We start from the raw sequence: 25856 nt of genomic DNA, 5'->3' as shown, positions 1-25856 counted from the left end.
ACGTTAGGTTAGGTTAGGTTAGGAATAGGGAAAGATTAAGTTAGATTAGGTTAGGAAGAGTGAAAGATTAGATAATTACCTCCACAAATACACACCTGAAGAGGGCTTTCATACAAATTTGTCAAGGTGATTAAGTAGAAGAATTTTTCGTCCTTGTTTTTACACACTTTTCCATCCACACTTCAATAGAGAAACCTTTGAATTTGTGTCGTTATCGAGACTTTTTCTATCTCTCTTGTTTTTTCTCCCTACGCATGGAAGCTTTTCGAGGTATCTAAATCTTTCTGTACAAGTCTGTAAGAAACTATAAAAACATATGTGCCATTAAAGAGTCCATTTATTTATTTATTTATTTATTTTCTGTGTGTGCAAATAAACTAGCAAAATAATATAACTTTCATCTAATAAACTGAAGCTATCATGATCCCTACAATGTACATAAGTTATAGGTATTTTAGACTTTAAGGTTGGAAGGTAAGAAGAATTGTTTGATTAGTAAAGGTAAACTATGAATGAGTCTTAGTGAAGATTAGGTGTGTGTGTGTGTGTGTGTGTGTGTGTGTGTGAGTAAAATCGACCACTCGCCCCTCTTCCTGTATCAGAGCACCTCTCACAGCTGTGCTCCTCGCGTGCACATGCCTCCATTAAGTCTCACTTGTGCTGTGGCGTGGGAGGAGGCGAACCAGCGAGTGAGGCGAGCGTGTGGCGAGTGAAGCTTCGTTATCTACTGGAAACAAACCAATGGGGCAGTTACGCAATAAAGGCAGAGAGGTTGTAGTTAATGTTTTGTAATTTTCATATACAGTGATTCTCAGAGACTTTTAATGATTTTCACATACACACACACACACACACACACAAGAGAAACAGGAAACTATACTATCATAGAAAAGCAAACATCGCTGATAAGTAATGCGGCTGTTCTGTTTTGGTAGCCATGATCATAATGTTTCTCCCTCACCGCTCTGTCTCGTCTCCTCCTTTTCTGAATGCGTATGTTATTAAGTCAAAAACAGTAAACTTCGTCCCATTCTTTCCATTTTCTGTCTTTTCGGTGTTCAGTTAAACTAGACGATGAATATGTTTTCTTCTTTTCTTTTTTTCTTTTTTTTCACGAGTGTTAAAAAGTTTATCTCGATTCATACGTAAGCAACTCAAGTGGTTTGAATCCTCTCTCCTGAATCTTCCTGCGGTGGCCGGTAGTGGTGGTGGTGATGGTGGTGGTGAAGGAAGCACGAGTCTCCTCCTTGTCCTCGCCGTGTGTTCCTGGTGCTCCTGTTGTGTCCCGGTGCCTCTGCTGCGTCCTGGTCTGCTGTATCCACTCAAGGCGGCGCTGAGACGGATTACTGTAACCTGTTAGTGTTGCGACTTTTCTTCTTTATATCGTGTAAGATGTGTGTGTGTGTGTGTCTATTTTAGGGACATTATTTACTCTTGTTCATTAATCCGGTTGTTATATTTGTCACTTCCGAGTGTTCACAATATTTAGGGGAAGCGTTCATAAGGGCATTACAGTCAGAAATGGTTGTTTTATGATCATGTAAGAAAAAAAGTGAGTAATGAACCAAAGTAAAAACTGACCCATAATCTTAACTAAAGTAATTGCTGACCCATTTAAGTAAAGACTGTATAATCACACAGCGCTGGAGATTAGTACGGCGATAGCTTGTTGGGTATTACCTCTTAACAGCACGAGCGCCCACTCACACGAGCGCCCACTCACACAAGCTTCCCCACCGTACACAACAGAGTCAAGTTTTTCCAGGGAGTTTTGATAACATTTGAGAAACCAGTTACAGTAGCGTTGACTCGGCACCGTCAGGCTGTAAATACTGTCAGCAGTGTATGGTTGGTACCTCACCTCTCACTTCCTGGGTCATTCTCAAACGCCGCCACATCATGCCGCGATCGTTATTCTCTCCTGGAAGTCGTTGGGGGTTTTGAGTTTTTATGGTTATAGTTTAACAAAGACTCGGTATCTGAGCATAATCAGTAGGAGGAAAGGTCTTTAGTCCTCTTAGTTTAACAAGGATTAATTATCATGAGGGCATAATTAATAGAAAACGTCTTGAATCTTAACAATCATCACCGTGGCTCCTGAACATATTCCTTAGGAGAGGCTAAAGCGATGGAGAATACGAAAAAGAATATTATCTGCACATTATCAGGCAAGCAAACCCCGTAGACTCATGTGCAGTGTATGTTGCATCTATGAACCTAAAGTATTATACGTAAGATCACTACAGGACAACAGTCTGTTCAGAGATTAGTGGAGGAGGATACCAAGCCATTATCTTGCCACGCTGACTTGTGGCTTAGAGCGTCTTGGCAGCGTTCACGGCTTGGTTACAGGGATAGTCCTCGGCTTAACTTCTCGACTCGTTCTCTTTAGCGTGAGGAGGGGTGACCTAAGGAGATAATTTGGGTTTGATGTTAAGAGATAGACCAGTTATATTACTCGTGAAATAAAAGAAAGTGTAGATAGAGGTAAAATAGTGACTTTTTCCTCGTGTTTAGAGGACATCAAGGAGTGAATGCCAAATGACGAATCCTTATTGTAGTGACGTGTGAAAGTTTCGCTGCGAGGACATACCAGCTCTTGTTCACTGCAAGCGGGTAGACGATGTCCTTGGAAAGCTTTTTTTTTCTTGATAATTAGACAGAAAATACAGACGAGCGATATTTCTCTTAGGTTTACGTTCATTGTCTGTCTGTCTGCTAATAGTTCACTACATCCTTGTGGCTCCTCGCTTACACTTCATCCCTTCTTCATAGTTTCTCATTCTCAAGCGAAATCTATATGCGTGTCTTTTCCTTTTTTTCTCTTCCTTTCCCATTACTTTTTTTTTTTTTGTCTTCGTGTATAGGTATGTATGTATGTATGTATGTATGTGCCTCCTTGTATGCATGTATGTGCACGTATGTATGTATATGTACGTGAGAGCGAGCGTGGCCTTCCTCCGTTATTATGTATTTCTCCTCATTCATTTTTATTTTCAGTCATAGGTGCAATATTACGTTACATACAAGAAAACGCAGCCGTAAACACAGTCACCAGTTAAAGCGAATCAGTAGGTTGATTACACGCGCATGGCAAGAGTGTAGAAAAAAATCTCTTAAATACGTAACCCAGTAAGACAGACTACTAATCTACTATAGCGACCTTAACTAAACGGGAGCAGACGAAGGTAGCTGAGTGTGGCAGGTGGAGACTACTAGGAGGGAAGAGGGCGCGGGGCAGGAGGGCAGACGGCAGGATAACACACGTGGCAACCTCCAATGCTGTACTGTCTGATGGTGGGACTCCCTTAACATGTCTCGGTTCCCCGCCTCACTGTGTGCTACTTTCCCCCTCGCTGGCCCACTGCTCTCCTCTCCACCTGCATTTCTCCGCCTCGTACTCCTTCACACACCTCACTTTTTTCTCCTGCCCTCCTTCCTCGCCCGCTATGATGTTATATTCAACTTTTCCTTTCTCTCTCTCTCTCTCTCTCTCTCTCTCTCTCTTGTTCCCCTTTCTTCTGTGTTTTTTTTTTCTGCTTATCTTGTCTTGTTCACGTTTCTTTTACTTCCCCTTTCATCTCCTCTCTCTCATTTCCTCGTCTCGTTTCTCATGTTCCTATGTTCTTTACTTTCGCTTCCTTCTATCCTTTTGTATTGTTTTACTCTTCATTCTCGCTCTTCATTCTTATTTTTCTTTAATTTCCCTTTCTCTGTTCTTCACTCTTCCTCGTTTCTCTCATTTTGCTCTCATTTTCCTTTCTTTTCCTTCTCTCATTTTCCGTTTTTTTACTGTTTCTTTTTCTACTTTCCATTATATTTAACTTTTCTTCCTTTTTTTCTTTATTCTTCCTCTTTTCTTTGTTTATTGGTTCTTTACATTTTTTCTTGTCTCTTTTGTTCACTTTCATCCTTTCTGTTCCTTCTCGTTCCCCTTTTCTTCAGTTTTCTCTTTTCTCTCCTTTCCTATGTTCACTCCTTTCTTCCCCATTCCCTCATTTTAATCTTATACTCTTGTTCCCCACTTCTTCCATTCATTCCTTTCCCTTTTTCCACTCTTCCTTCATCCCATCTCCCTTCTCCTTTCGTCTCCTCAGCACTCGTTTCTTTTCCTCTCCTCTGCCTCCCTTGCATTCTGCCCTGCCTACTTAGCACAACAGACCGTCCACACTACATACCCAAGCTCTCCATATGCAAGAATGCGAGGTGTTGGTATGTTCAGAAGGTCAGGAGTATAATGATGTCGGTCCTACTGCTGTGAGGAATGAAGAGGTGGTGAGTGGCTGTTGTATGTATATTTAGACTTGTTTCTTGGTGTGTGTCTGTTATGTGAGGTTGTCAGTGAATACTAAGTAGCACATAAGAGGTTCAAGAAATGCTAAATATAATTTTTTTTTTTTTTTTGTGTGTGTGTATTTCTTCCATTTTCAGTGGTGGTGGTGAGAGGAAAATTAATGTTGCTTGTTCTGTAGTGGGGATTTGGGTTTAGATGGACAGAAGGATAATTTAGGGAATAACCAGTTCTTTACTAAATACGACACGACTTGAATAAAAAAAAAAAATATTTGGTTAGAATAAGTTTTCGAGCACGATACAAATAAAAAATGGCTAAATAGAATAGATTAATGTTTATATAGAAAAAAAAAGATATACTTCTAAAGCACCAAAAAAAAAACGGGCTTATGAAGAGCTGATGCCAGTAATTTTGATGAAGTAAGGTAACATTGGTCGTTGGTAGGTGGATGGTGTGAATTTTGATGCTAAAAAAATACGTATGGTGAATAAATAAGTGAGCAACGGAATCCTAAAACGGCAATACCAATAATTTTCTTCCTCAAAATCGTATATGGCATCGAGGAAGTGTCGGCAGATGAGGAAGGGAGGGAGGGAGGGACGGACGGCGGCTGCAGCAGTGGCGAGTATGACGTGACGGTGAAGATAACAAGAACGAGACGCACGATAAAGACGATAAGAGCGACAATGACACCTGCAGCTTTGTACAACGAACCGAGCTTTGCAGAGTCACCGTCTCCCCTTCACTACTGGTGCGTTTATCGTTATTCACGCGGAACAACCCCACACGGAGACTTCCTCACCCCTTCAAGCACTCCACCGATGTCTGGCTCGTGTTCTGAAACGCTTTGCTTTCTTACCACGACTAAATTCAAAGGTCACAAATGATAAGCAGAGTTCCTAAGTGTTTCTCCTGTTAATAATGGAGAAATCTTGTTAATCTGCCCCAAGAACAGTAAAAACATCCTTGGAAACCCATCTCGCTTTATAACTATTTTCAAGGGCCACAAATGATTAGCCCTGTTAATAATGTAGACGTCTTGTTAATCTGTCCATGGAACCATAAAAAAAGACGCCTTAAAAAAGTGGCTCTTCAACCAGAGCCTTTTGAATGTAGTGGAGATGCAGCGAAGAAGCGTTTCAGAATAGCCATGGTCCTTTATCATGCCTGAAATGCTGCGCCATAGATTACGGTCACGTGTTCTGTTGTTCCGTGGCGCGTTTCGCAAAAAAAAAAAAAAAAAAAAGACTTCGGTGGTGAGTCTGTAGTTGCCAAGCGGAGCAAGGGATGGAGTGTTGGCCTGCTTTGCCCGAGGTCAGCCACTAAAGGCACTAAAGAGAACGGTGCATGCTTGTCCCGTATCCTTGCCTGGCCGCTCTGCCTCGCCTTGCTCGTCCCGACCAGCGTTGCCTAGCCTAGCCCCAGACGTACCCAATTCCCCCTTGCTCAGCTTAAGATACACTTTGAGAAGACAAGAAAAAGATGGACGTACTAGTAAATAAAAAATAAAAAATAATAATAATAAATAAATAAATAAAAAATAAACACATAGATAAAAAGACTACACGAAGTTAACACTATTAGTGAAAGCCGAGGTAAACATAGCAACTGCAACACTGATATTTAGAATGCTCGTAATAAGACACGGAAAGAAGGCAGTATTAAAATGAGACAAGTGAAATTTTTATTCATTACACACACGCACACAGAAAAGAAAGTAGTTAAATAAATAAATAAAACAAGAGTAAAGATAAAGCACAGAATAATTAAACACCATTTCCATGACTTATCGCATGCATGCATACATACATACTCGTACATACATACATGCATGACGGTATTTGACATGCAAGGCTGCGAGGCGCTGCTCCCGCACAGATAGCATTCAGGCGTCTGACCATGGAGATAAGGAAGAACAGATAATGGGTGGGAGGGGGAAGGAATGAAGTATATTATTAGAATTTTAAGTTGTAAGTTGTACTATATCACTGGACAAAGGACGGAGGAAGGAGAAAGAGAATGTATCCGAAGCTACTTGTGTGTGCGTGTCTATCTATGGAAGTTGGTAAGATACAGTAGATATATAATTTAAAAGAAAGACTGGAAAGCAAAGCGGCGTGGTAGGGATTGTTGTTAATGGTGGTGGTGGTGGTGGTGGTGAATCTGATCCCTTGCGATTGTTGTTGAATTTATCAGTATTTGTTTACATCCAAGAAACCTGACGTTGCTTCTTGACATCGCAGCAGGATGTGTTGCCAGCAGTCGGTGGTGTTCGAGGACAGCCAGGAATTAGTGTTGAAGGAATGGGTGTTGCTCTGAGTGTTTCTTGTTTTTGTACTAACTCTTTGGCTGCTGCTGCTGCTGCTGCTGCTGCTGTTGTTCAGTATTGCAGGAATTATTGGGTGTAGAGTGGAGTTTTATTTTTCGTATTTCTTACATTATTTTACATAGTTTAATTCTTGATTCGTAAGATTGTCCACGACTGGTAAAATACAATAACAAGTATAACTGTCTGGTAGAGTGTTAATTGTGGCGATGGAACTCAAGTAATGTGAGCGATTAAGCAATTTTTTTTCATTAAGCAGCATATCCTTGGATAAAGGAAAATCTAGAAACCCGATTGTGTATCGTGCATACATGTATATATGATCGACTTGGGAGAGGTGTCGCAGCAGTGGAGGCTCTGCAACACACTGTTATTTAAGTTAAATAACAGTGGCAAGCATTTCGACACCTACCAGTGGTGAGTCTTTACAAGGTGCCTTTGAGGTCGTGTTTGTATCAGGCCGAGGTGTCTCTCAAAAGGTGGGTAACTGAGACCAGATTTCAAGCTTCATCATCTCCTCATTGTGGGAATAATAAAAAAGAATGCAAGGACCGAAATTCCCTCGCTGCTTCCCTTACAAGTCACAAAGAAGAAACAGTGGAAGTGTTCCTCCAGTCCCCTTACTACACGGTAGGACAAGGGATCTTGTATTAATGAAACTCTTGTCCCGGAAAGAGCGAAAAGTATTGGGTAAGGTTAGGCTCTGGGGTTAGTTCACCCGCCAAGGAGGAACACTGAACGGCCTCTGTGGAGGGAAAAAAGAAAAGCCTTCGCTTGGCCGCCACGCGATGACGCACCAAGGGCTAGAAAATCATCGAGAGGACAGGAAGACGCACCAAGTAAGACTGGTGGTGGCCAGCAGGCAACGGAGCATCAGCTGGTGTTCACGTGCTGGGAATCTTCCACTCAAACCGTAAGGTACTAACGCCTTCACCTACGTCTCGGCGCCTCGCGTTCTCCACTGCTGGGGAAATATTGAACTGTTATCTGTAGGTTACTTTTTTCTTTTCACCGTTTTTTTTTTTGTCATTCTTCCCAGGAATGACAATTGCTGACTATCGTTTCCAAATCAACGAAATGGGCTTCTAACAAAGCTGACATAGAAACCTGGCGTGTGTCCATCTTTCAGAGGCTTGGGTGACAAACCCTCGAGTGACACCTGAGGGAGTGGCATCTCGCCAGGACACCAGCAGCGGCGCTGTCTCAGGAGGCAGAGAGTGCCACGACACAGCGCTGCTGGTGTTGTCTGTGGCGGGAAAGCTGGCGTGCTGGCACTGCGCTGAGGCATCACTGCACCACCGTGAAGGTGACCCAGCATATGGTACTCGTAGGTACACTGTAGCTCTGCATAAAGGAGCGTCCCAGCTGGACATACTCCCAGCACAGCGGGTGACGCTTATGGTAGGCTGTCTGGTTCACAGTGAGCGAGTGGTCAACCTTGACTTTGTTAATAAGGTCAGACGTGTCGAGCAGGTTACAAACTGTACTTTATTTGGTACTGTACTTTATTTGGTAGGACTGTTCCGTTACTTCCATATTTACAGAAATACTCAGTCGTTCTCTGTGCTCCTCGGGATTGTGTCAGGTTGTTTTACTTTCTGATGCGTGTGAAACTGAATCCTGTCGAGAGAAAGTAGTAAGCTGTGATACTGGACGTGAATGTTTACATTCTCCCTCCTGTGAGTGGCGATGATACGAGTATGGTATGGGGGCGTGGCCACCCAAATGTCAGGCTGGCGAGAGACGCCCTGGAGGAGGCCACGGCGGTGGGCCAGCACAGCTAGGACCGCGGCGTGTGTTGCTAAGGTGGACGACGGGCGCGGGGAGGTGGGGAAATACAAGGTAGATAGCGAGGTGAGGGTTGGAGGAAGTAGAGGATGGGTACGGAAGAGAGAGGAAGGGTACGGAAGGGCGTGACGTCACCAGTGTTACTACGAGTGATGAAGCTCGGCCTGGAAATGAAGTGATGAGGAGCTGCAGACGCGAATGAGAGAGGCGTGAGGGACGCACACCTGTCAGGGAGAGAACACAGAGCCACATTTAAATGCAGTATTGGAGTAGGTGCCTGCTTTCAAGAAATAATGTAGAGAGCTGCCGTTCATTGATTCTTGGAAACTGGGCGTGGAAACACCGAAGACTTCCCGCGCTGCGCCCTCCTGAGGAAGGAAGGAAAAGTTTGTCGGTGGCGGGAAGGAAGGTGTGCTCAGCTGAAATTGCTTCACTCCGAGCATCGCAGTAGCGGTGGCACCAGAAGAGCGAATGGAAATAGATAACGATAAATGAGAAAAAAAAGGAAAAAAAAAGAAAAGGTGTACTTGAGATTCCGCGGTTACCAAGCTGTTTGGATGTGTCCGTCTTAATATCCTTTGTCAACGACCTCCCTCATGCTACTGCGCATTGTGTGTGTGTGTGTGTGTGTGTGTGTGTGTGTGCGCGCGGGCGGGCGAACACATGTGCGTGCGAGTGGCGTGCTTGCAGTCCAAGACGCATGCAGGTTAGTGCTGCCAAGCTATACGGACTTTTAACGTCTCGCTGAGTTTCACTGGCTGTGTTCTTTCTTGCAGTCTTAAGAACATTTCCTGGGTGCTGACATTGACCCGTGAAGGAAAGACTGAGGCCTGCCCTGCACACCATGGCACCTACACGCCACTCCCATGAAAGACACAATAACTTGTTGCCGTTCGCTTATCGCGAGGCAAGCACTCACACGGTGGTCCGATAGGCGAGGTGAGCAGTGCCGTGTGGTGTCCGCAAGACCTTGTCCGCAGGCCAGCGTGGCGCCTGCCTCGACACGTGATGTTTGAGAACCGTTTATAGCGATAATAAGGGTCGCCGACCCCACAGGAAGCAGTCAGGCCTTGCACCGCTGCATGTCCTCTCTCGGGCACCACCCCGTGCCCCGTCTCGGCTTCCTGCAAACCGTACCGAGGCGCAGGTGAGTAGGAGTCAAGCGTATTATCGGACCTGAGAACGACCCGTGTCTGTGAGCCACGCGAGACCCACGTGATCAGCATCCTCCGTCCCTTCCTCTCCGCCTCCCACACCAGGGCGTCTGACCCAGGCCCTCTGCCTCCCAGCCCTCGCAGGCCCCCCACTCCCAGTCCTCCCAGGCACCCTGCTCCCATCCTTCCTAGGCCCCCACCTCCCCGTTAACAATCATAGTTACAGGTTGGAAGAAAGAAGAAAAAAGTGAATAATCTCTAGAATGGAGACAAAGGAATAGGAACACAAGTATAATTAGTTTTTTTTTTTTTCATTGGAAACAAAAACTTGGTCACTAGATTTTACGCAAGGCACACCTACAGTCTACACTCTACAGTCTGCTACAGGGAGAGTACCGTGCCATGTAGTGACTCACGGACGAGGCGTCCCTCTTACAAGCATCTGCCCTGTTAAGAATTTTGTTGTGGTGGATCAGAACGAGGTGAGGGAGGGAGGGAGGGGAGGGAACGAGTAGCCCCGCCCCCTCATCTCCTCTCACCGACCCTATATAAACGAGCTGTTCAGTTGTCGCTAGCCATTCCCAGAGGTTCACGTCGCGAAGCAGCACCACTTAGGTCACGCCTCCCGTGGCTCTGTAGTCCTCTTTCCAAACAGGTATTCTTTGCTCCTAGGTCTCAGAAAGCCCACTTACAGCTTCGCAGGGAGACCCGGAGGCTGGGAGAGAGGAACAGGTAGACTAGCAATCAATAGGCCTACTCTATGTGGATGCTTCTACAGTATCAAATCCTGAGTAAAAAGCGAACACTGTTTTGATGTCATTTCTTTTCTCCCTTTGATCACTAGAGAACCGCTGCGACATCCGTGACCGGCAGTGACTTGAGTGTATGCAGAAAGCGACCAAGAGGAAGACATGGCGAACATAGAGAAAGTGTTGTTACTGGACGCCGTGGATCCGAAGTGCGGCGAGGTACTGCAGGAGGCCGGGATCGCCGTCACCACGCGGGGCAAGCTGACCAAGGAACAGCTGATCCACGAGTTGACGGTGAGAGTCTGACTGTGTTGTTGTCGATTTCAGTGAGGATTGGTTATGAATGAGGATCAGCTGGTGGGGTCACGCGGCCAGTGTTGTGGGATGAGGATCAGCTGGTGGGGTCACGTGGCCAGTGTTGTGGGATGAGGATCAGCTGGTGGGGTCACGTGGCCAGTGTTGTGGGATGAGGATCAGCTGGTGGGGTCACGTGGCCAGTGTTGTGGGATGAGGATCAGCTGGTGGGGTCACGTGGCCAGTGTTGTGGGGCAAAGCTTATCTTCGTGCATTTAGTCATGTTTTACCGCCCTCGTTGTATCAGAGAGAGAGAGAGAGAGAGAGAGAGAGAGAGAGAGAGAGAGAGAGAGAGAGAGAGAGAGAGAGAGAGGCCAGATAGAGAAAGCTCGCTTTGTAATATCTCTTCACCCGCCCCCACAACTTTGTCTCTCTCTCTCTCTCTCTCTCTCTCTCTCTCTCTCTCTCTCTCTCTCTCTCTCTCTCTCTCTCTCTCTCTCTCTCTCTCTCTTTGAGACACACACACACCGTACTTTATACATCCAATACACTCTTCAATAGGCATACGCACAGATACGTAGGCCTAATCCTTGACACTTCCTTAGTAGGCCTAAAAGAGATAAGGAACTATTCGTACTACATAGGTACCTGAAGAAAATTCACTTAAGGAAAGGAGAAGATGAGTTAAGGTGGGCTAGGTTGTGAGTTGTGGGAGGTGGAGATCAGGGATGTGAGTTTCCAATCTTTACTATTCTTCCTTTATTCCCTGTCTGTTTTACTATTCTTTCCTATAACACTCGCAATCTCTCTTCTCGCAAGGCCGCCCTCCCTTCAGCAGACAAGTAGCGTGCCCTTCTGACCACCGAACCCTTCCCTTCCTTGACCCTCACGCCGGTCACTCAACTCTGGCACCTCTCGCACCACTTCGCCTCCTCCCTTGCCGTCACAACCATCTCCCTCCCTTTCCCACCGTTGGCTTTATTCTATCTCATCTCTCTAGATAGACCTATTCTTGAGTGTTGAGGGGCGAGTGCGGTGCTTTTAGTTGTGATGCGATGACCAATGAGAGTTTGTACTTTTTAAGAAATTCACTAGCCGTTGTTAGTGCATATTATGATAAGTTCCTGTCATTATTCATATTGTCTGAATGCCACGTTATCATGAAGGAAGTAATATGTAAATCTACGTAAACTAAAGTACAAAGAACTTATTCGCAGTCGTGAGGTCTTTACATATTCGTGAATTGATATTCATGGTACCATTCGCTAATGATTGTACATAATCCTACGAGGAACCTTAAGCTTTGTCTCGGTGTGATAGTTACCTCCCACAGCTGCGCCGGGAGGTCGTGGGGCGAGAGGTGGCAACAAGACTTTCCCTCTCGAGTGGTGCTATTATTGGGTAACTATAATAGTGTCGATAATGGCTGTGCCCTCAATAGCCAGGCGCTGTAGGTCGCAAGAGTTTGTGTGGATCCGTGGCTGCTGAGATTGCACTCCTTGGCCACTGTGTGTGTGTGTGTGTGTGTGTGTGTGTGTGTGTGTGGTGTTACTGAGGTCGGCGAATAAGTGGGGCAATCTGATAGCGAGTTAGTCATGCAGGGCTGTGTCAGTGCACTGTGGTGGGCGGGCAGGATGAGAAGGGGAGGGCAGGGATAGAGTGGTGCGGGGTCCAGCTGAGCCAGATGCCTGAGTCAATGGAAGTGAACGTTCAGTAATACTGCGTACGTTCAGCCACCTTCCAAAACCTTAATTCATGAGGGAGACTGTGGCAAACTCCTCGACTTGTGTTAACCCTCCTCCTCCTCTCCTGAAGCTCGAGGGACCTTGGCTTCCGTTTTCACCCTGAATACTTGTCCTCCACAACCACCTGACAGGAGAACTGATTATCTTTTCACTGTCCCAGGAGCATGACGCCGTGGTAGTGCGGTCCGCCACCCGCATCACGGAGGAGGCGCTGGCGGGCGGCGGGCGGCTGAGGGTGATCGGGCGAGCAGGCACCGGCGTGGACAACATCGACGTGAAGGCGGCCACACGCAAGGGTGTGCTGGTGATGAAGTGAGTGTCCTGCCCCAATGAGTTTTCATTGTCCCTGAGTCTGTCTGTGGGGAGGGGGAGGGTGAGATGACTGTGAGAGTTGGGTGTTCTTGTTCATTGCTGTTGGAGGGACCGACAGCAGCAATGGGAACAAGTTGATATCTGGTTTTGTAGGTCCATGTAAACCAGATCGTCGGTACCAAAGAATATCCTGCAACAGAATTCATTGCAAAAAAGTTACTACTTTTATTCATAGTAGTCAGGTTGGGTTGGACAGTTAGCGTACCCAGACTGGTTCCTCAGACCGTCTGGCCCCACGGCGGGACGTTGGCAGGGCTCCCATGCTCCAGTCCACGTGACTGTGTTGCTAAGCGGCGGCACAAGTTGAAAAGAGGTGGCGGCCGCGTCACCCACGCGCGGCCACGAATGGGGAAGCTACCTACAGGTGGTGGTGGTGGGAGAGGAGCATGAGAGAAAGAGAACCGAAGGATGGTGGAAGGGAAATGATCGTACTCAAAATAAAAAAAAAATGGATAAGGAGCGACGATTTCTTTCCTGAGAGAAAGACGGGAGCAGGGTAACTTTCCGCTCAACGGACACGAATACCTACTTAAGTAACAACGCAGGGAGGGGTGGGTAGGGTGAGGAAGGGTGGAGTAGAGCAAGAGTGAAGACGTGGCGGGGAAGGTGCAGCAACACGTGAGGCGGACAATGACCGCGAGGTAAAGGCAACAAATTCACTTTAACGCGAAGACTCCCTGCACTGAATGATTGATATAATACTGAAAAACCAAGATTAGATAAGACAGGACGAGTAAAAATTCAATTGGGACGACCCAGGCTCCTCAAGGACACGTGCTCACTCTCGCTCAAGGACACAGCGGCATTGCCCCTCCCTGCCCCTGTCCATCACTCGTTCTGCGTGCAGCGATCCTAGGATGAAAGTACTCGTATAAGGGCTATCAGGGCACTGTTAGGTGACTGTCATGGGAGTGGAGAATAGTTATGGGTGATGGTAAGAGTGTATGTTATAGGCATCGTGGGAGAGACAATGCGGATGTGAAGGTGACACAGCCTGATAACGCGAGACACTCACTTCTTATCTTAACTTTATCGGAAAACGTGGAAATGTACCGAGCAGCGTGGCTTTCTCTTCCCTCCTCCTCCTCCTCCTCCTCCTCCTCCCCCCCTCTTCCTTCCCCCCCCCCCAATCACCGCCATGCGCTCCTCACTCTTATCTCGTGGTGAAGGAGCGGGCGTAGTGGTTCCCTGTGCTGTATCGCGATGAATGGCCTTATCGCTCCTCTTGTCACCATCATGAGCCATCTCCTCTTGACCATAACAGATAACTGATAAACAATTAGTACCGTTTCACACCATGCTTATATGGCTGCCCATCCGCTCTTGCTTTTAACTTGGAGATATTACCTGATTCCATTGCTTGTATGGACATTAATTTTCATCACAACAGTATCATCATGGCTTTTAAATATGTGCTGTTTATGTGGACAGGGTTTGCGAATTAGATATAAAACTCTAGAGGAGTATAACTGTCAGTGTTTGTGTATGTCATAAGTGGCCATGATTATGTGTGGTGCTGCAAAATCGTTTGACGTAAGGAATAGACTTGGTGTGGTGGTTGGCGACTCGCGTGATGACAGCTTTGATGAGATTGCTTCATTGTGGACTTTTTTTTTTTTTTTTGTTTATAGGGATTCGTGAAATCATAGTGGTTTTTACCATGCCAAGATTTCCTATGCTTGTGTGTTACCCCTTGCTGCTTCTCAGTGTGACCCTCTAATCCCTGACACTGCGATCTTCTCCTACCAGCACTCCAGGAGGCAACACACTCTCTGCCGCCGAGCACACTTGTGCCATGGTGTGTGCGCTGTCCCGCTTCCTGCCCCAGGCCTGCGCAGCTCTTAAGGAAGGGCGCTGGGATCGGAAGACCTATTTGGGATCCGAGTTGCACGGCAAGACCCTCGCCATTGTGGGTTTGGGCAGGATAGGGCGCGAGGTGAGGCTCGCGGTGGTGGAGTATCTTTCATCTTTTGTAATGGTTGTGTCATAAATATTTGAAGGCGAGGTTGTTCAGCCAGAGTGTTGAAATGAAACGGCGTTCGCACCTCCCATCAGGTGGCTAAGCGCATGCAGGCCTTTGGCATGACGACCATCGGGTACGATCCAATGATCCCCGCGGACGTGACGGCTGGCTGGGGAGTAGAGTCGCTGAGCCTGGAGGCGCTGTGGCCACGGGCAGACTACATCACAGTGCATACCCCGCTGCTGCCACACACCAAGAACCTGATCGGCGAGAAGGTGTTCTCAGTCTGCAAGCCCGGCGTGCGCGTGGTGAACGTGGCGCGTGGCGGCATCGTGGACGAGGCTGCTCTTCTCAAAGCTCTGGACTCTGGGGTGTGCGGTGGGGCAGCGCTGGATGTTTTCGTGGAGGAGCCACCCACTGACCTGACACTGTGCAAACACCCCAAGGTAATGAGCAGTATTGACTGATATGAAGGTTTCCATGGCGCGTCAACAGTAGTACTGACTTGTAGAGGCTAATGGTGGCATGAATCAGTCTGTAAGTGAGCATGTTGACAGGTGATCTGCACGCCTCATCTGGGAGCCAACACCGTAGAGGCGCAGCGACGCGTGGCTCTGGAGATCGCCCAGCAGATTGTGGACATGTCCAAGGGACGCCCACTTACCGGCATAGTCAACGCCCCGGCGCTAACTAACGCCAGCAGCGAAGCCTTCAAACCATGGATTGAGATGGCCCAGGCCCTCGGCTACTTGGCCAACCATCTCTCCAAGCCCGCAGACACCCCGGCACTCACCATCACCCTGGACTTGTATGGTGAGACTTCTGTGGTGGGACTTGGATTTGTGCTGTGTGCCTCTATCATGCAATGCGTTGCTCAGTAAATATGTCCAAGATTTCTGTGGACTCTGTAAATATTCATGACTAAGATTTGTGTGTTTTCGTGCACAGGTAGCGAGGCGAGCAAGATGGATGCCTTCCTGGGTTCTGCCGTGCTTGTGGGGCTGCTCAAGGGCATGACGCAAAACGGCATCAACCTGGTGAATGCTCCCCTGCTGGCCCAGGAGCAGGGCGTCACTCTCTCTGTCAAGTCTCACCCTGGTGACCTGCCCTCCGTGGCGGCTGCTGGTCCTGACGCCCTCCAGGTCAAAGTCACGCGGGGCCTCAACACTCATGTCCTCATTGGTTAGTATTGCAGGTCACATAAAGATAGTTAGCGAGAGGGCGGCAGTAGTATCCGCACCCAGGTACTGGTGAGCCTGGCAGGGTGAGCCTGGTGAGGGACATGCTGCAGGTGCAGGGTGTTGTCTGGACTCAGAGGCAATGCTTCATTACAGGTAACGCTGCTTCGGGGCAGGCAACGCTGTACGGCCTGGACGGCTGCGTGTGGGACTCCGGCCTGACGCTGGGCCGCAACATGCTTTTCTTCTCCGCCTTGCCCACCGCCTCCCCGCTGGCCGCCATTGCCACCCAGCTGCTGGCAGAGCGTGCGGCCGTCACGTCGCTACTCTCCTCTGCCCCCACCAAGAAGGAGGTGTGGCACGTTGCCAGGACCGAAGAGGCTGTGGCTCTCCCCTGCGGTATCCCCGGGACGAGGCTCATGGCGCAGGTTACCTTCTGAGGCACCAAGGCCCGCCAGCAGCCGAGGCCAACAGTCATCTGTACTCTCCCTCCTGCCTCGCGATCAAGTGCTGCTCCTTGGGGGTCACAGTCACTGTGGCTCCCAGGACTGCGTGGCACCTTCTCGTAGGCTTAGCGGCTCTGCACCAAACCGTTCGTTTTAGCTGTTGAATGTCATCCGTAGGCATGACATTAACGCCGCCAGAGCATGTGATCCACCAGATCCTTGATGCATCACAAGTAGATGTCTGATATTTGCTTTAAATATGCAACCCTTCAGAGTAGTCCCTAAGGGTTGTTTGCATACATTGCCCCATTGAATACAGTTCCATGTATAAAGTGTTGGGTGGAAGTTTTCTCTCATAATCGTCCATAATCCTGTAATTTGTATATTGATGCACAGAACATTTAGAGGTGACGCATCCTTCAGACAGGTGTACTAAAGCACACTAAATGTAGTAATCATGCTATTTTATATATTTTTCTACATGTGTATGTATGTTAGTATCATGAGAGTGCAAAGTACAAAGCATTTTCTCTCCACCATATCAGTAAAACTTTACTCGTAAATATCGTCCATTTTTCAATTTTCAGCGGAATTGTCTCCTTTCTTTTCCGTCTTTGCCGAAGCTCAGGACTCGTGCACGTCTCGAGTCGTTGTCTTTTGCTGTTTGCTGTTTAATTAGTTTTATTTCTGGTTTTACAAACAATTGTACTTCAGAATACTGATTTTATTTCTGAACCTTATATTTGGAATTCTTTATTGATAAAACGGTATTTGGTCATCCAGCGGCCCTCGCTCACTCTGCCTCCATGACTATGCTGAAACGACGCCTCAGAACACTCGACTCCCTTTTCCCGGACAGGCTGCCGCTCTGCTTCCCAAACCTGAAACACTAACGGTTTCCGCACACACGCAGTTAGCAAGTGAAGGAACGCATTCATGTGTAGAATCTAAAGAGTCTCGATGAGCAGATGCACGTGTTTCATAACCTGAAACACTAACGGTTTCCGCAAACACGCAGTTAGCAAGTGAAGGAACGCATTCATGTGTAGAACCTAAAGAGAGTCGATGAGCAAATGCACGTGTTTCATGAGTCCTCAGATGAAGGTAGGTATAAATCAATATGCAGTAGATAGGCCGTGAACAATCACTTGCAAAATAATTCATACACAATTGTTTATGAATTAATACTCCAATACTCGCTTTTTTTTTTTATTTGGAAGCCATAGTAGAACAAAATACAAACGGAGGTTTGTGATTTTTAGTAACTACAGTGTTTCATAAATATTGAGAAGTCGAGTACTTCGAAATCTAAGACTCTTAATACTTTAATAGATTCTTAAAAACTTGGAAATACAAATAACATGACTCGCTCCTAATCAAAACTCTTAATCATAAAAAAATATATAATTGGAAGCTTGGAAGTTACAGAGAATGAGGGGCACTGCGCCGCGAAAGGAGTAAGAAAGGATGATGGAGTTGTGGTTAGAGGGGTGAACTGCCTGGCCTTTGCATCTTGCCTTGTGCTTGCCTTTCCAAAGACTGTGCACGACAGATGCAGAACGGACCACGAAGGCTCCACGAAACTAATATGTACTATTAGCTTTTTGGGCAACATAGTCTGGCAGTACTTGTATATAGTTATCTTGTTTTAGTTCATTGATTGCGGAGAGAAAATCTGATGAATTGCGAAAACTGCATGAAGTGGTGAGAGGGTGGTGAGAACACACAGTACATCTAGACAAGGGCACAACTTTGGGTAACTAACATGTTAAAAAGACAATATCTTATTAGGGAAAGTAGAGATAAGTTTCATTACCATCTAGCCTCCAGACCCTGATTGGCTAATACTGGAAGAAAAAGGACTCCAGAAGTGAATGAGTGGGAGGAGGCATACACCCCTGGAATCCAGGTGTGTGCTTCCTGCTTGTTGTTGTCTCTTAACCCTCTGACTCTTCTGGGTCCCCTGAGCCTAATGAAATAGATTGATGCAAATTCACATTTTTTTTTTTTTAAGATATAACCTACAAAGTCGAGTAGTTAGGCATTTTTAGTGCCTGTTATCTTACTTTTGCTCATTAAAACTGTTCTCCATCACTGAAATGGAGCAAAAGTGTAGCATCATTGGCAGTCAGAAGGCTAACTGACTATACGGCGGCGGCTGTGATCTGAAGGTCTATGTTGGTGACATGACGCCAAACAATGGCATATTTTCTCGTTGCTTTGGCGCGAGGAGCAGTGCATTTTATGCGGTAAGTCGGCTCTGCCCTGCCGCAAATGTATTCACACTACTTACTGTATGTTGTTTGTTTTATAAAGAAAAAAACAAAAAATAAAGTTAATTTATAGTTTTAGACGTATATATGATGCATGAATAATCTCTGCATTTAGATACATCTGGCATTCCTTTGTATTTATATTATTGCCTGTTATTAGCCACGTAGCTTTAGGTATGTCAGTTTACACAGTTAATGCAAATATGGAAAGTCACAACCACTGCATACCCAACACTTCATAATGCAGGTAGATATGTGGACACAATTAGGGTGGTGCCAGATACCTTCACAGGAGGCGAGGCGGGATACCTAACCGCTGCTTCATTGCTGGCGTGATCCTGATGAACCTTCCTTACCACACTGCATGGAGTCCTAGGAATATCTTAAGTTAATAAGTGCAGAGGGACTGTGGCGCCCGCCAAGTGATGAAATGAGGGCCGAGCTTGTCACGAGCGCCGAAGCGAGACGACACCTGGCGTACGAAGTGGAGGTGGCTGCCGCTGTTTACACTTTGTCACTGAGCTCGGCGGCCAAGTTGTCGATGCCGCTGCCTTTCTTCTCCACGTCGCTCTGGTGGTGCGCTACGCCCTTCGAGACGCCGGTCTTTCCTGGCACGTCCTGCGGGAGAGAAGAGAGACGTGAGGCTCCGATTACAGAGCAAGGTAAAGTGATAAGTGAGACTGATGAAAACCTTTCCTTCCCTCTTCACCAACGCCTGCTTCGCCACCCACACCTCCGTGCCTCACTCATGCTGTCCTGTGTGTCTTCTTCCCCATCAGTTTTATGAGTGAACGTTTAATTGTGTATTGCCTAAAAGTATAAGCGATTAGGATCAAAATATAAGGTTAACTTGGTGATCTAAGCTTTGTGTTGTTTAGATGGCAGTCCCCGCAACCCCGGCAAGATGGCGCTTGGGTCGCAGGTTCTATTCCCTTCACGGCGCCTTTCTCCTGAACCTCTGATTTTTTTGAGCTTCCACGTCAGTCACTTTGTATTTCAATGTACAGCGTGTTGTGGTTATACTCTAGTCTGAAGCGATGCAAGAAGACACCCTGGTTTGAGGCGAAAACCACCTCACCCCTAGAGAGAGAGAGAGAGAGAGAGAGAGAGAGAGAGAGAGAAAGAGAGGAGGCGGAAAGGAAAGTGAGTAACTACCCTTCGTGTTCATCATTCCTAAAGTGGCATGATGTGGTATTAAGGTGATGCTAATATGGTTAATGATACAGTAACGGCCTTTAACAGCCCGGCTATATCTAAGGCAATTAGAGAAAATCACAGCATTAAGACGCGATGGAGCGCCGCCTGTTTCTTTTCTTAATTGTATTTTGCTGGCTACAAGAATTCTGGTCGATATATTTTGTCCATTGTAATTTAGTCATGTGATGTGTTTCTATACACAGATTTATGGATAGGGATGATAGGTGGACACTGGTATAAATGTTTCATACAGGGACTGCCACGTGTAGGCCTGGTGGTTTCTTGCAGCCTCCTTTATGCGATCATGTCCGTGTAAAGGTGTGTGGGCTGAATGCTGCACACCTTTCCGTGGAAGGTTAGAGAGTTCCCCATCACGGCTTGGTTTGGGATTCACAGATGTTTTGGTGCTTAAGATAATTTCATGGCTTTTAAAGTAGTTTCCCTTCATTGCAAACTTAGCCAAGTGTTTTGTGTGGCAATCTTGAACTAAGTGGAAGTGCTCCTTAAAAGTAGTGTTGCCATGACTGCTGTGGCTCAGAATGCGGTGTTAGGAAGGGCAATAAAAAGAGCACAAAAAAAAAGGAAAAGAAAAGAAAAGGCCCACTGAGGTACCAGTCCCAGGAGAGGTGTCAGTGGTGTGCTGGTGGCCGTTACCTTGAGGCCTGTGGAGGGCGAGAGCTTGTCGGAGTGGCGATTTCGGTACCACAGGTAGCTTTTCCTGATGAAGAGCAGGATGAGAAGAGGCAACGGGGTGAAGAGCATGAAGGCGCCGGGCAGGGCTGCGGGAGGAGTGGTGGTGAGGAGGGAACGTACTGACACACACACACACACACACACACACACACACACACACACGCAGATAAGTATAACAAACGAACTAAACAGACGGGACATCACAAGCTTGACTCAATCCTGTAAAAATACAATTAGGTAAGAACACACACACCTGAAGAACCAGACGTAAAGTAATTTAATGACACACACACACACACACACACACACACACACACACACACACACACACTTACATACCTGTCGCGATCTCTCCCGCGGGGCTCGACACAGTGAGGATGAGAATGACGAGGGCAATGGTGTAGTTCTGCACGCCCGTCTCCACCCCTACGGCGATGATGCGCGCAGTGTCCATGCGGAACAGCGCCGCGAAGATAGACCCCGCGGTGTAGCCCAGCGTGGGGAGCGCAATTCCTGCCACCAGCGTCTGGGGGAGGGGACAAAAACACCTGTTGTTATTAATTGCTGTTAATTAGATATCCTTGCGTTTGGTAAGTCTTTTGTTACTCGTTGCTTTTTTACGTAAGAGGAGCGCTGGCCAACGGCAATTAAATTTATATAAACAAAAGGCCAACTGAGGTGCAAATCCCCAAAGAAGAAGAGACAAAAGGATTAACCAAAATTAGAGACGTGTCTTGAGGCGGCTGGTGATTAGATACCTTTCCCTTCGCTCGTGATCAAGATCGTAGATGATCCAACGTTTGTTAAATCTCTTGTTAATCGTTCCTGTGAAGTAAATACCATTGCCTCGCTCGTAATGAAGATCGTAGATGAACTAATGCTTGTTAAACCTCTTGCTACTAATTCCTGTTAGGCATACACTCTTCCCTCGTTCGTATTCATGATCATAGATGACCAAGCACTCTTGTTACTTGTTGCTGTTAGTCAGATACCTTTGCCTCGCTCATAAGACTAGTGATGTTAAGTCTAATTCGAGATGTGCGTAACTACCCAGGTACAGCCGCAGTAACAAGGCAATCAGTACGTTATATAACAAATGCCCCAGCGTGGTGTGAGGTGGACGAGTACCACTGTGCTTTGTCATTCGAAAGACGTCAGTTCCTGCTCGGCTTATAGATAGAATTAACTGAATGTACTCTATAATATTATAATATTACTTTTGGGGAGCTTCAGAAACCGTGGCCACCTGTACTTACCCTCCAGTCGAAGAGCGTGAAGATGTACAGGTAGCAGTACGTCCCGAAGGTGAAGATCAGGATGAGGTTCATGGCGCAAAAGGGGGACATCATCTTGCTGCAGAACCTCACCATCTTGCTCCTGGGGGAGGAAAGCGTCAGGTTTCAAGACACGTATCCTTCAGTTTTGGACGATAATTTTGACCTTTCTTTTGGGACTGGCACCTCAGAGGGCCATTTTGTTTCGCTTTTTTTTGTTGCCCTTGGCCGGTGCCCCTCTTACTTATAACAAAAAAGGAGTGTGAGAAATGAGACAGATTTGCTTGAGTCAAAGGTTCAATATTCATAATTAGGGGAGTGGCCTAAGTAAAGAAAACATTAAGGAGAAGGAATAAAACACCAAAGGATAACATACGTGAGGAGTAGCTGTAGCAGGAGGCACTTAGGGGAGTTAGGTGGGGGTTGTGGGGAAAGGAGATAAAATTGTGTGAGTCAACTGCAGTGTTCATAGTAAGAGGAGTGGCTTGAGTGGAGAAAACATCATGACTCGTAGGGAGGGAATGAGGGAATAGAACATCAGAGGAAAACATGAGTGGGAGTAACAGTTTTAAGAGGCACTTAGAGGGATTAGCTGGAGAAGGGAGACGGATTTCCTTGAGTCGCACCTGCAGTAGTCGCAGTTACGAGTGTGACCACGTACCCTGGGAATTTTGCCTGGAGGAGGATCCCGACGCCGCAGGGGATGATGAGGGAGATGACGGTGATGGTGATGTCGATGTAAGGGATGACGAAGTCGGCGTCAGACATGATGACAGGCCCCAGCGTCAACACCCACAGCGGTACTGATGCTGTGAGGGGACGCAGAAATTGGAGGTTAGTCGAGTTGTGGCGCCGCGGCAGTGTTGTGAAATGTGACTAGCTTTGGTTGTGAGGGAATGCTGCCGCTCCCACCACCGAGAAGGCTGTATTCCTAAACACTGGTTACTTAACAGGCTGTAGTGATCTCAAATTCTTTCAGCTCTAAACTCGCGGTCGTCTTGATTTGCAGCTTCCGTCGGTTGAATATAAATGAAAAATATTTCATGGTTGTGTTTCCTTTGGCTATTTGTGCGAGTTTTCCAATACCAAAGACTTATTAGGATCTTTTTACTACGATTCACACAGCTATTAAGGCTTTCTGGGTGTGGTATGCGATCATCCATTATATACTTGAGGTCTATAACGGTAAACATCGTGTCTCTTGATGTACGAGTTCGTTTCAAGCCGCATCTGCTTGTAATTCTGGATATTCTGTTAATAGTTCTCTCTTAGGAATGCCAACTTTAGCAGGCTTTCTCTTTTTCTCGTTTTCTTTCTCTTACTTTTTTTTTTTTCCTTTGTTGTCTTTTTGTTGCCCTTGGCCAGAACCTCTCTTACATAAAACAAAAGATAAGTGCGCAATTCAGTTCCCCCACAGAGTTAATCAGTACATGGTAAACGGATAGGTATGCTCATAAAGACTCGTGGGGTTCTTTATTTTAACACATCATTTCACACCGTCTTATCTTTTTATTGCGCGAGGATGGCGATATCAAGTACGCAGAGCTGCTGTGATTTACGTAACCAATTCGCCAGACACCAACGTTTTCTGTCGATCACCGTGACTTTGTGTTTACCTCGTGGCCGGGGAAACACGTGAGATTTTTCTTTTATCCCTTATGTATGTAATCAAAAGGCTCAAGAGACAGTTGCTACTAAATGCGTCAACACACACACACACACACACAGGCGCGCGTTATGAGCATACAGACTCCTCCCAGGTAAATAGTGGCTTATGTATTGGTACAGAACATGTGGAATATACAGAATTTAAGGAGGAGGAAGAGGAGGAGGACACGGAGGACGAGAAATAGAAGAAGAAAAAGAAAGAAAAGAACAAGAACAAGCGGAAAAAAAAGTGAAGAACAATAAGAACAAGAAAATAATGAAAAGAAAAAGAAAACATGGAGAAGAAAAACAAGAAGAACAAGGACAAGATGGTAATGATAATGGGGAGGAACATAAAATGGAAATAAGCGGTCAAAAAAATCCCCTACCAAAAGAAACGAAGGTGGAGACACAGGTCATCATGCAGGAGAGGTCGAGGGAGCCGCCCAGCAGGTGGGTCCACATGTTGGAAGCGCCGCCCCCGGGACAGCAGCCGCTCAGGAACATACCCAGCCGCATCAGTCGCTCTTCGAAGGAGTCCCCGGAGTACAACGCGAGGCCCAGGCCGAAGGAGATCTAGAGAGATAGAGAGGAGGCGGGGTGGGGGGCGGTTAGTGTTTGGTATTACAAGAGTTTGCCTTAAAAGTTTAGAGAAAATGTTTTTTTTTTTTTTTGACATGGAGAAAGCGAGGGACTTGTATTAAATCTTGCAATATTTTCCCTTAAATGTATAGAGGAAATGTTTCTTCTTTGACCTTTAGAGAGAGAGAGAGAGAGAGAGAGAGAGAGAGAGAGAGAGAGAGAGAGAGAGAGAGAGAGAGAGAGAGAGAGAGAGAGAGAGAGAGAGAGAGAGAGAGAGATTGGCGTTTACTAGATATTGAAGTTGTTTCTCTTAAAAATTAGAGAAAATAGTTTTCTTTGACGTGGAATTTCAGGGATAACATGTGTAGATTAATGTTCCCTGAGTCTGGATGAACTAAAAAGCACATTCGAACCAGGCATTTGTGAAACATTGTCCCCTCACTCAAGATTAGATAAAATGAAGACACCCAGACTCATTTTGCTTCACCGTCAACACCAAATAAGTTTCCAGTGGATCAGTTGTGGAATGGAAGAGACAAAATTGACCACGTAAAGTACAAACAAACTCTTTCACTGCCATGATGATTGTTTGCATGGACACACACAAGGAAGGAGAGAATAGCAGGTTCATTGCGTTTCATGCAGGCTATTGATCTATTCAAGGAACAATACTACAAAAATGTCAATAAAGTTGTAAAAAAATATTTTGGTGAAGTGTTTTTACTTTTCCTTTTTTATGTAAGAAGAGCTCTGGCCTAAAGTAACATGAAAGATAAAAAAAAAAAAAAAGCCCACTGAATAGTTAAAAAAAAAAAAAAAACAGGATTATCCAAAATTTCATAGCTTTCTTCCTCTTGAAACCGTTAACGTCAAGGGTGGGAGGAACACAGAAGCAGGTAGCGAGTTCCGTCCAGGGTTGCCTATGAGCGGAAATGTGGACGCCTCGCTATACAGTGCACAGCGGAAGTTCATGTGTCCTTTTAATCACAGGTCGTATACAATTATGGTATGGTAAAAGGCTTTGTTTCCACATCTCACGTATCAGAAAGGTGCGAAGACTGCGTATTAGCTTGGCGCATGGGGGAGGAGGAAGAGGGGGATCCGAATGCCGCAATGAAATTATTGTTCATACCACTGTAAGGAATGGCGAAGGTGTTGACATCTTATCTAAAGTGTCCCTGGGAAGGCTAGACTGAGCTGGTCTGGTTTGAAATGAGCTGGATTGGAGTGGCGTGGGGTGGAGTGGTTCTGAATTACACCGGGGTGGAATGGGCTGGACTTGAATGGACTAGGGCTGGAGTGGGCTAGGCGGCTGGAGTGGGACTGGGTGGAGTGGCATGGCGTTAAGCTGGGAGGCTGTAGTGGGCTGGATTCGGGTGGACTAGGTTTGGCTGGAGTGGGTTTGGTGGGAGGTAGGTGGAGCGGAGTGCATGAAGTGGAGTGCACGTGTCTCTGGTTGACAGATGGACGGGGATTGTCAGTGATGTCTACGCAGTTGTGGAGTCTCGGGGAAAATCTGATGGCTTAGCACGTCTGTGGTAGTCTTCCCCCTCTCCCACCCCCTTCTCTCCCACCGAAAGTGATTTGTGAAGTGAAATTGCTGGTGTATGGGTAAATGCACAGTGGTGGCGTTGATGATTGGGTAGTTTTCTAGACTAGGCACTACGTAGATAGGTCAGGTAGGTCAGAGACGTGGTGTCACATTACAAAATGCTTCAGAAAAAAAAAAAAAAAATATGTATCAGAACTGTCTCCATTCCTCACATCCACAAATAGAAGAAAAGATAAAAGAAGTGAAAACACGAATAAGATACACATAGGAAGGGAAAGGAAAAGAAGTAAAAAAAAAAAGAAAGAAAAACATATCCGTACACCAACGCT

At 46.3% G+C, this 25856-nt stretch overlaps 2 protein-coding genes across 8 annotated transcripts in view; one reads left to right on the top strand and one right to left on the bottom strand.

Annotated features, from left to right (window-relative positions):
• The first annotated feature begins 1195 nt into the window (after positions 1–1195).
• On the top strand, positions 1196–17025 carry LOC135103386 (D-3-phosphoglycerate dehydrogenase-like). Of its 5 annotated transcripts, none has more exons than XM_064009518.1 (8): positions 1196–1355; positions 10407–10605; positions 12511–12662; positions 14472–14658; positions 14778–15131; positions 15243–15498; positions 15634–15867; positions 16020–17025. In XM_064009518.1, the coding sequence occupies exons 2-8, from the start codon at positions 10474–10476 to the stop codon at positions 16301–16303; spliced, it is 1599 nt and encodes a 532-aa protein (XP_063865588.1). In that variant the 5' UTR covers positions 1196–1355; positions 10407–10473; the 3' UTR covers positions 16304–17025. The 5 variants fall into 5 exon arrangements, with proteins under 5 accessions (XP_063865588.1, XP_063865590.1, XP_063865591.1 ...); XM_064009520.1 differs by having other exon boundaries at positions 1226–1387; XM_064009521.1 differs by lacking the exon at positions 1196–1355 and adding an exon at positions 9531–9555.
• Positions 17026–17504: 479 nt separating this feature from the next.
• The window catches only part of LOC135103387 (ileal sodium/bile acid cotransporter-like), a 19261-nt gene continuing 10909 nt past the window's right edge, over positions 17505–25856 (bottom strand). For all 3 annotated transcript variants that reach the window (XM_064009522.1, XM_064009523.1, XM_064009525.1), the window contains exons 6-11: positions 23783–23969; positions 22408–22555; positions 21729–21849; positions 20812–20998; positions 20434–20558; positions 17505–19200 (exon numbers count right to left, since the gene is read on the bottom strand). In XM_064009522.1, the coding sequence (XP_063865592.1) occupies positions 19087–19200; positions 20434–20558; positions 20812–20998; positions 21729–21849; positions 22408–22555; positions 23783–23969 (882 nt within the window). In that variant the 3' untranslated portion in view covers positions 17505–19086. The remainder of the gene's footprint in view (positions 19201–20433; positions 20559–20811; positions 20999–21728; positions 21850–22407; positions 22556–23782; positions 23970–25856) is intronic.

The sequence above is a fragment of the Scylla paramamosain genome, chromosome 9 (genome assembly GCF_035594125.1).
Source record: "Scylla paramamosain isolate STU-SP2022 chromosome 9, ASM3559412v1, whole genome shotgun sequence".
Taxonomy (NCBI): Eukaryota; Metazoa; Arthropoda; class Malacostraca; order Decapoda; family Portunidae; genus Scylla; species Scylla paramamosain.
This window is presented reverse-complemented; position numbering and strand designations above follow the sequence as displayed.